Consider the following 11,439-nt stretch of genomic DNA (forward strand, 5'->3'; position numbering starts at 1 on the left):
CAAAATTGTAATATGATTTATAGTTTTCCTACTCCTACTTTTCTCATGTTTCTTACGAAAACTACTCATACCTGTTTATTTTCTTCAACATTTATTCTGTGCTATATTTGTAACTAAATTCTAGTTGACATTTTAAAAATAAAAACGTACTTAAATTGTGGATATATTTGTACAACAAAAAAGTAAACTAAACATGAAAACCCAATTTTCTGTGTAAACGTTATTCTCTAATAATCTTAATTTACTTTTTTTCCTTCTGTGTAACATTTCTAAGTCTTTAGTGTCATGTGTTATTCCAGGATATTCCCTTTAAGTCCGCTTTTTCAGCATAATCATTTCATCTGTTTTAGGATATTATCTAGTCAGATTACTTGTTTCTTGATACTGCCGTTAGTAATTTAACTTTTAAATCAATTCGTCCTTCGTATTTTTATGCCGTCTCTCATTTAAGATGGTACCCAACACTTTCACTAAAATTAATTTGGCTTGTTTAATTTTCGTTTAATTTTTATGTATTTACTTTGACCCCTTTGACAAAAATGTTAAAATTTCAAAAAATTTGAACCAACCGGTTTGTCAGAAAAATTACACTGGTTATACAGCAGTTTGACGAACATTAGGAAGCTTCATATTCCCTTTAGAACACAACATAATTAAAACGTTAAGCTGACTTTACAGAGTTATCTCCCTGTGGTGTTAGGTACCACCTAAATTGTAATTTACTTTTCGTTTTCTCAAAAAGCTAGAGATTTTCGAAAGTTGCGTTTTTTTCTAGACATAGTTTTTCTCATCTGTCGTGGAATTTAATATCAAATACCCCGTCACATGATAATGCATAATGACAAACATACCGACAGATTAACAATTTGAAAACACAATCTTAATATTTAGAAAAATGATGAAATATACAATTTCTTTTATTCAATAAAAATGCAGCAATAAGTTATAATGTGGACTCAACTGATTAGAAATTGTGGCATACAAATGCCTTTTTATGCTATGGACTGTGCTAAGTGATACAGGTAAAATAGTTTATATATAAACCATCTGAAACTTGAAGACTTCGCATGTCACTCTGGTTAATGTTGCCACTCTTTGAAAAAACGCAATACAATGTGTTACTCAACGAATACTAATATCACTGTCATTTTCATAAAAAAATAAAAAAAAATAACAACACTACCGAGATCCAAGGAAAATTGAAAAAGAAAAGTCCATTTACAAATGACAAAATCAAAAAGTTCAAACTATTTGAAAATAACTGTCATATTCAGGGTTATTTTAACAGTTCAATAACTGATCAGTATAAACTAAACAAATATCTTATCGATATGTTGCGTACCAAACTGGAATTAAGAAAAAGGAAGCCAAAGACAAAGAAAAACGTATCTTTTTACTTTGCACCTTGCTTTCAGACGCAAGAATGAAAAAAAAGTGTTATTTTCATTTCCTTTTACATCCACTTTGATGATGTTCTTTCCTTAAACAATCCGAACTTTTCTGATTGGGTTCCATTAATATATCCCCCAGAACTCGAGATTAAAGAAACAACAGACACGGCTTCTCCGCCTCATTTTTAGACTTATATCTCGAATTTGACTTACACAGTCATCTCAGTACCAGAATCTATGACAAACGAGACGATTTTAATTTCGAAATTATAAATTTCCCCCACCTTAGTAGAAATATACCAACTTCATCTGCATATGGGATATATATTTCCCAACTTATTCGATATTCAAGAGCTTGCAGCTCCTACTCAGACTTTGTAAACCGTCATCAGTGTCTGAGTAGAAATTTGATGAACCAGGGGTATGTCAAATAACGTCTCGTCCTTTTTCTAAAAAAGTTAATCGGAAGGTACCAAGACCTTGTTGATAAATATTCCGTATCAACTTCTCAAATAATACACGATGGTCTTGATGTATAAATTCTGCGTACTGATGTTGTGTATCATCTTAACAACATGTTTTATTGTTCTTTTATTTGTTTTTGTTCTATTATTAAGATTACTTTTACTGTTGAATGGTTTTATGTGATATCCGTTTGACGTGGCTCGGTACTTATACATCTCGTCAATGTGTTTGTATTGGCTTTCATTTTTTGGTGATTTGTTTTGTATATGTTACAGTAAATAGGTGAAATTAGGAATTACTCGTAATTACTTAACGTTTCAGTAAATACCTGTAATCACTAGCCAATTTAGTAATTACATGTATTTACTAGTTGTTTCAGTGATTACTGGTAATTACTGATTTTTTTTGTCATTTTTACAGCTATTTACTAACTTAATGTTTTTGTTTTAAAATTAAAACCATAACTCAAGATACCAAATAAGAAAGTAAAAGAGTAAGGATTTTAATGGAGCTTTCTTCAGGATATAGGAATATAAGGCACATCAAAAGTGCATATTATTTTAAGTGTTTGTGAATTGAAACTTGAAAATGGTTGTTTTATAGGTCTTGAAACTCCGTAAATATATGCATGCAAGACAATGATATCAATCCAAAATTGATTTTCATAATTTTGTTAAATTAAAATCTCAATCATGCACTGTGGTTTAAAACTTTAAAATGACTTTCTCCAAATATCTTGGATTTCTATCAAACTTGGACAGAAGCTAAATGTTTATAATCATAAGATAATATCCGATAGTAAAGATTGTAAAACAATCCTTTTTTTCCTATATTACTTATAAACATGATAAACGGACTAGTTTTTTTCCCAGTTAACATTAGATACACTCTGCAGTTAAAGTTTTTAAAACATTAGATTTTATAAACCATCCTGGACTTTTACCCAATTTTGCCAGAAGCTTCTTATAGTACTAGTCAAAAGATAGTATCTAGAGGAAAATTTTAATATTTTTTTCACATTTTTGTTGAGCCTGCGATTAACAGCAAAAGTATACCAGACTATTTGTTCTTCAAAACCCTTACAATTTTAATAGCTTAATACATCGAAAACCCATCTTCAGCTAGGGGTTGAATTGAAGGTCACATAAATACGTATTATATTAGGTCCAAATATTCACTCGCAAGTGCACAACTGTGCCTCAGCTAATTTAACAACAGAGAACTAGATTGGCTACTAACAGTGAATTATAATTTCACTATATCATTTTTATTAATGATTTAACAAACAAACAAAAAAAGATATATATTTTTTTTTAAATCTCGAAGCTAATGCACATTTAACAGTTCATTCCAGTTCTTAACCTTCACAACGTTATCTGATCTTTATAAGGTATTAAGTCTAAATATTCTTCAAACTCAAAAGTTTTTTTGGAAAAAGTTAAAACATAATGCTTTGGGCGAATTTTCCATTTCTGCTGAAATTGGTCAAAAATTATCTGTATAATGCTCAACTTTAACCATTTTGGATAATAACTAAGTTACTCTGATTTAACCAAATATTTGAAAGTCCATATTTATTCAAGATATTTTGAATACAAATCAACCATTCAATATTATAAGAGTACTAACTGATCTTCTAGTTAGTATTACCATAACTTTTGATCATCTGACCATAATACAACATTGTTTTAGCAGTCAGTAAATAGGTGTAAAAACTCATTTTAAAATTAGTAATTACTGGTAATAACTGGGCCGTTTCAGGAATTACTTGTATTAACTAAGTGCACCGGGAAATACCTGTAATTCCTAAATTTTAGTAATTACATGTAATTCCTAATTTCACCTATTTACTGTAACATATATATGACTCTTTGTATTTCTTTTGTGCTTATAACGTGACTCTGTACTTCAAAAGATCCCGTCAGTATGATATTTGTCTATAATATGTTATTATGATATATTTCTATTATGAATTACTATATACGTTGAACCACAAACGTCAAAATCAATCAATGACGTAGTGGAATTAACAATGTTTGGATTCTCATAAATTCTATGTATAACTTTTGGACTAGTTTGAATCTCTGTCTATTTCTGTAATTTATTCTTACATAATTTTGATTTTTTAACCCTGTATGCGTACATTGCCTATGTAAATTTTAAAATTGTTTGTATGTACGTTGAACGACAAATTTATGTGACGTATATAATTTTTCTGACGTCAGACACTCAAATCAATCCATGTTTTCGTAGATAGTAGACGTTTTTGTGTCCTGTTAAATTGTTCCTTTTAAAAGTTTTGGATTCTCATAAATTCTATGTATAACTTTTGGACTAGTTTGAATCTCGGTCTGTTTCTGTAATTTATTCTTACATACTTTTGATTTTTTAACCCTGTATGCGTACATTGCCAATGAAAATTTTAAAATTGTTTGTATGCACATTGAACGACAAATTTATGTGACGTATATAATTTTTCTGACGTCAGACACTCAAATCAATCCATGTGTTCGTAGGTAGTAGATGTTTTTGTGTCCTGTTAAATTGTTCCTTTTAAAAGTTTGGATTCTCATAAACTCTATGTATAACTTTTGGACAAGTTTGAATCTCGGTCTATTTCTGTAATTTATTTTTACATACTTTTGATTTTTTAACCCGGTATGCGTACATTGCCTATGTAAATTTTAAAATTGTTTGTATGCACATTGAACGACAAATTTATGTGACGTATATAATTTTTCTAACGTCAGACACTCAAATCAATCCATGTGTTCGTAGATAGTAGATGTTTTTGTGTCCTATTAAATTGTCCCTGTTAAAATTGTTATACGATGATGACTGATGTACCCATATTTTGACTATTTTATTAATTGTGACGTTAACGCATCATGTAAATGTAGCGGAATTTAATGAGGCTGTTATTAAAGTGAGAGGGTTAGCGCTATAGAACCAAGTTTAATCCAACATTTTATACATTTGAAAATGCCTGTACCAAGTCAGGAATATGACAGTTCTTGTCCATTCGTTTTTGATGCGTTTTGTTTTTTGATTTTGCCATGTGATTATGGACTCAAATTGATTTTCCTTTGTGTTCAGTATTTTTTTGATTTTACTTTTTTTTTTAACATAAAGGTGTATTGCTATCTGAAATTACACATGTACATTTGTGTGATTTATTAGCACATACATTAATAAAATAGTGACACATGTCAATGACTGTATATATCACACTCTGTTAAAAGAAAGATTATATTGATATGAAATTGTATCGCAAAGTACTGTTGAATAATAAATCTATATTGATTTTCTCGCTTGAGCTGGTACAGCGAAAGTGAGAAAAGCAATCGAATTGAGATGACCAATAATAATCTGTTTATCGCTATTTTACTTATGACGACGTTGTCAATTTCAATGTCAATTTCGTTAGAAACGCCACGTGGCCTCTTCAGTTTCTAGCGATAATTTTCCCATTTCAACATGAAGCATGATATGAAAATTATCACAAAAAAGGATCAAAGGAAAAATGCACAAAATAGCGATAAATGAATTTATCTTTTTACTGTCCAACTTATATCATCCATACAGAATGTACAACATGCAGATGGAAAAAAAAACTATTGTCATGTTGAAATATCAATCAAATATAAGATTCATTGAAAACAGATAGGATCAGCCAATGCCAAGGTGAATACATTGTGTGTAAACGGAATGAAGATAAGGAATAGTATTTTCAAGTTAATTAGACTGTTGAAAACGGACACAAACGGAAAAGACTCGTCAATATTGAAATATACCGTTCAAAAAATGTACATGTTTAAACTACACAAGAGGTTCTAAATAAAGGCAACAGTAATATATCGCTGTTCAAAACCTGTAAATCGCTGGACAAAAAACAAAATATCTAAAAGTATTATTATATTTGTTTAACAGATGTTGTTTCGATGGGTCTTTGCTGTTTTTTGTCATAAATTGCAACTCATAGCAATACAAAAACAGGTCCGCAATAAGTGGTGCACAGTTAGTCCCCATTGGAATTCCGATAACCTGACGATATAGGGAATCTCCAAAGCGAAAAGAATTGTTATCTAGTTAAATTTCAAGGGCATATATAGTATAAAAGCATGTCTAATTGACATAGATTTGTTTGTTTATTGCTACTAAAAAATGACCTAAAAGAGTTTGAACATATATATTCACTTTCTGACTCTTTAAATGCTCATTTAATTAGGTGTTTGATTTTTTTCTTAATGAGAATATGAGGCAATGTAGTATACAGGGTAGAAAAATCAAAACTTTGAACAGATTTAAAATCACCAATATATACATGCTTTTTTTTCAAGTATTTCCAACGAGTTCTTGACACTCCAAAAGTAATTAATTCCACTATTTTCGAAAGCCTTATTTGAACAATTTATTATCAGGTTTTTGATTGTACTAAGTGTACTGGTAAGAATACTAGACAATTTAGTAGTGGAACAATGGCTTGAAGACGAAATAAATCTATAGTTGTAAGGTGTTTTGTGTAGCTTCGGAAGCCAATACATAGTTGGGACTTTCATTTTATTTTGTTCTGCTTGTAAAGCGGTAGCTAAAAGTTTATGTTTGTTACGGATGTCATTTTCTGAAAATGGAGTAGAACATACTTTTATAAACAGTTTTGATAATTTACATTCCATGAAACAGTCCGCTTATATTATATATTTATAAAGGGAATGAAATAATGCTCACAAACTAAATTCAATATCTATTTTCGAAATTTTGACATTTGCAATTTTTGTTTGATGACGTTTCGTTCTCAGAATATCAATGCAATAAACATTCATAATGTTAACACGTAGGTGTGGTGAAAATTAATTGGTATAAAAGGACGTACCAGTCAAGAAGGAAACAGTATAAGCTGTAACTGTCAGATAAAGAGAGACGAATCAGATAAACTATTCCTAAAACTGTTTTAACAACAGAACAAGTCTTTGTATCATGGGATCAGCATCATCAGTTAGAAGTGACCAATCATACGACAAAATAATTAACGTATTTCAAGCTATACAACAAAATAAATTCAAAGCTGCAAAGAAAATAATGTCATCAGGGGTAGAAATTGACTGCATAAATTATGTTGGAGCGACACCTTTGATCGAGACATGTCGAAGTCGTCATCGTGCTGCAACAGAATTAGGAAGGAACGAATTCGTTCAATTTTTAATAGAGCTTGGATGTGATGTAAAACGGAATGATATACACGGATGGACTGCTGTTTTGTATGCAGAGGAAAATGGACACGAATCTATTGTCGAAATGCTCGAAACCTGTGAAATAAAGAAGAAAAGATTGACAAGAGGTAAATATCAATAGTGTTTGTCATGCAGTATGGTTTGCAGTTTGAAATATACATATATTACTTTCTATTAGAGCAAAATAAACAGCAATTGTAATTAATAAGATAAATTTGAAGAACCATCGCGATTTCAAGTACAACTAATTTCTTGCATTGAATAACAAAAAGAAATATCAATATTAAGTCTGTAATTTAAATCTTTTTGGAGTCAATAGAAAGTCTGAAAACAATGTAAACGTTGAATCAATCACCATGGCCACTATGCACTAGATCACTATATTCTTATCAACTAGAAAACTACAATCACAAACAATACAAAATCGACTTTATTTAATAGATGTTTAGAAACACGGAACGGAGTTTCCCTATATCTTAGGACCGACTGACCCATGTTCAACTGCTGTTCACATGGAACCTCAAACATAATTATATTCTGCTAGTCTATATACTTTTTAATCATTTTTGTTTTCGTTTTTTAGATCAGTTTCCACATGAATTAGAAACTATTTTCGAGGAAGTGTAAGAGTCTCCAACAGAATGCACCATCATAAACCAGTTAAACAACAACAATGAAACCTACTATAGTATGACCAAGATAAACGCATAGTTCGAAATTTACTAATCATACAAAACCCAATTGTGGTATGCAGATGATAGCAGGTTATTAGAGTGATATATGATCGAGACTATAACCGTAAAAAGAAGTGAAGTATTTCCGCTATACGCATAAGGAACTGCATATGCATTTGTGGAATGGAACTAAATAATGCAGTCCTTAAGTTTTCTGGAGATTCATTAAATATTATCATTTCTATTTATATTTCAATATTAAAATGAGCTGTCAAGTATGATGCAATAGAAACACTTGTATTTCATCACTTTCCTTCCAAGTCAAATCCATTATTTTAACATTTACAATAATTGATTGATAAAAGTTCTGCTATTTATATATTAACAGCACCAATTAAACAAACCATCGTTTTACATGAACTCATCAAAGATTCAGTTATCTAATCCTATGACTTTACGTTAAGTTTTGTGAATATTGCTGTTTCACAAATCACACCTCTTCTTTGGGAAGATATATATTATTCAGAACTATTTTGTTTAGTGAACATACTTGTTCTAAGATGTGATTTATATGGTTCTTCTCAATATATTTTTTGTGAAGGCGCTGCTAACAAGCAAAACAACGATATGTAAGTTTTAAGCTTAATTTTAACATCGACTTTAAACTACGGGTAAATGCATGTTAAATAATCATTTAACATACTAATTGCCTATACAAACTGAAATTTGATGAACATAGAAAACGTCATAGATATCTATAAAATCACAGGAAAAAAAGTCATTTACTAGTATGGTTGTTTGAAAAATGAAAAAAATTCAAGCGATATGTTGCCAAACAAAATTGCATATAAATACAGGTAGGAACAGACACAAAAGCGATTGATCTTATTACTGTAGTAAGGCAGTAAAGATTGATTTGCATTGACTTTAAAACCCAATGTTGGAACAACTAAGTTGAAGTGCCGTTTGCAACTACATATTTATATTGGAATGATTTAATATCACATGTATTCAAACAATAGAGACAAGCGTCAACATATAATTGCATTGCAAATTACACTTGTATATTTAAAGGTTTATTAATATGCATAGACTGTTAATATGAACTCATTAATCACGAATGAAAACTATACTGAATGACGGGAACAGTAGCACACCGTGTTCAATAGTCATAAAAAGATTCAGAGAAAACAAAACTGGGTAACAAACCAAAACTGAGGGAAACACATCAACCACAAGAAGAAAACAACGAAACATCAGGAACACCGAAGTCAAAAACAAATAGAAACAAAACAACTGCAATAAAAACAACGAAACAACAGGAACACCGAAGTCAAAAACAAATAGAAACAAAACAACTGCAATATAACTGATTTAGTACAGAACACTAAATGAGAATGTTAAGAACATCGTCAAAATAACAGTAACTGAACATGACAAAAATACAGCAAAATATGCAAGAACATTCATTACAGAGAAATGAAAATAGTAATCTTTAGGTTTTTTTTAAATACCGAACATTGCAAAAAAAAAAACAAACCCAAAACAAACAAAAAAGCACACACACTCAAAAAAACCAATTTAAGTTTTTAAATCCAACAATACCATTGAAAATAAAGGAAATAAAATTGAGAATGGAAATGGGGAATGTATCAAAGAGACAACAACCCGACCATATAAAAAACAACAGCAGAAGGTCACCAACAGGTCTTCAATGTAGCGAGAAATTCCCGCACCCGGAGGCGTCCTTCAGCTGGCCCCTTGGAAACAAGATATAAAGGAAACAAGAGATAGAAAAAAAAGTCTACTAGACTGGAAAACATGAATTCCATCAGACCTCTGCTAAGAAGACTTCAATCTATGCAACGCGCAATACTTTGAGTTTCCTATGTTCAACTACCATTTTTTTTAGATTTCTGATTCTATTTGATTACCATATAATATGTTGAAACTATCTCTGTAAGATTATCAGTTGTTTCAGCGTAACAAGCTTAGCATAGGTGTAATCATAACTTACGAAATACACCAGATCTGAAATCAATATATCTATACTGTTAATTAAAACCCAAGTAACACATCTAAAACATAGATAATTCACATATACAAACGTATAATACTGTACATGCATGCGCAACCTGGAAAACTTGTAAACGCATATTATTGAAGCAAGCAAATAAATATATAACGCAACAAAAAAGTAAAATAACAAAAATATCGACCGAGGAAAATTCTGAACGTAGAGTTCCTAAGCAAATGGCAAAATCAAAAGTTCAAACACACCAAAAGAATGAATAACAAATGTGTTTTCCCCCGATGTAAAAGAAAATGGTACTTCACCATGGATGGAGATATTAACAACTGATTCTTATACATTTTTTTGAATAGACCTTTATGAATTTATTATAAATTATTTTTATTATAGCGTAGAAACTGGAACTGTTTCTGTTAGTCAGGAACAGGGAGTTCATGTAAAAACATACATCCCACATGAAGGTCAATCAAAACTTGAATTCAAAACTGGAAACCCATCTTAATATTAAATGTTCATACCAACATGACATCAGATTCTTTCTCAAATATCATTTCTTGTTGATATAATAAATGATTTGTTTTAGGAATGTACTAGTTTATGGAAAATGTTCTTATTTTAGAAATGATGGAAATGACAGGAAAAGATAATCTTCCAGCTATTTAAGTTTTATTAGATTTTGAGAAAAGTTTTGATACTATTTAATGGTAGTTGTTTGAATTATTTTTTCTTTTATGACTTTGTAAAGGTGCCAATCCTTATATTCAGAATCTTAGAGCTGTGTTTTAGAAATTAGACAATGCTCTTAACTTTTCAAAATTTTTCTTGGTGTTTTATCTATGAACATTAGGATTGCTGCACATAAAACAACAAAGAGATAATTGATATAAAAATTTATGACTCTGAATATATATTACTCAAGTATGCAGATGACTAACGTGTTTTCTAAGATTAGAATGAAAATATGTAGAAAATGTTTATACACTTTAGAAATAAGAATTACAGTGTGTGCTGGACTATGACTATACATCAAGGGTTTTACTCATTATTGAATGCTGTACGAAGAGCAATTTTTTTTACCGTAAATATTTAGTGCTGAAAAAAAGTAAATTACGAAAAAAAGTGAACTCCGACGAAAATTTAAAAAGGAAAGTCCGTTATCAAATGGCAATACCAAAAGCTCTCACAACATCAAACGAATGGATCACAACTGTCATAATCAAGACTTGGTATACGGACCTATATTTAAGCTTGTAACATATTATCTACGGACCCCTCAAAAAGTCGTTGCAAAGATTCTTAACGTGCAATGAGCGTGGCACTCTCTTTTAAAGAGGCATCGGATTTAACGTCTGTTATTATGACTGGACGTGGCTGAAAACTTGATACATCCCGAACAACCAAACTGACGCCCCACTTTGTTAAGAATTTTATTGCCAGTCGGAAGTAGATCAATTGGTCAAATATATTCATTCTCCAGTACCCCTTGGGGTTAGTTTTCTGAGAGTTTCTTGTGTTCTACTATTTTCTGCGTGTCTTTTTCTTTGTTCATCTATGATATCGGTTTGTATTATATTTGTGAGTTTAAATGTCCCCCGCCTCTCTTTTACATTATATTTATTATATTTAACTTTGCCATTAAAGTGCGA

General features: G+C 30.5%; 1 protein-coding gene across 1 annotated transcript; it reads left to right on the plus strand.

The window, feature by feature from the left end:
* The first annotated feature begins 6,767 nt into the window (after positions 1–6,767).
* Positions 6,768–7,918, plus strand: LOC134692918 (uncharacterized). The gene is made up of 2 exons (XM_063553552.1): positions 6,768–7,194; positions 7,671–7,918. The coding sequence occupies exons 1-2, from the start codon at positions 6,834–6,836 to the stop codon at positions 7,712–7,714; spliced, it is 405 nt and encodes a 134-aa protein (XP_063409622.1). The 5' UTR covers positions 6,768–6,833; the 3' UTR covers positions 7,715–7,918.
* The last annotated feature ends 3,521 nt before the right edge of the window (positions 7,919–11,439 follow it).

This window comes from Mytilus trossulus, chromosome 12, assembly GCF_036588685.1.
Source record: "Mytilus trossulus isolate FHL-02 chromosome 12, PNRI_Mtr1.1.1.hap1, whole genome shotgun sequence".
Lineage (NCBI taxonomy): Eukaryota > Metazoa > Mollusca > Bivalvia > Mytilida > Mytilidae > Mytilus > Mytilus trossulus.

Coding starts and splice junctions, on each gene's coding strand:
- LOC134692918 (XM_063553552.1), top strand. CDS start 6,834: ATGGGATCAGCATCATCAGTTAGAAGTGACCAATCATACGACAAAATA. Junction 7,195..7,670: donor GAAGAAAAGATTGACAAGAG/GTAAATATCAAT, acceptor TTCGTTTTTTAG/ATCAGTTTCCACATGAATTA.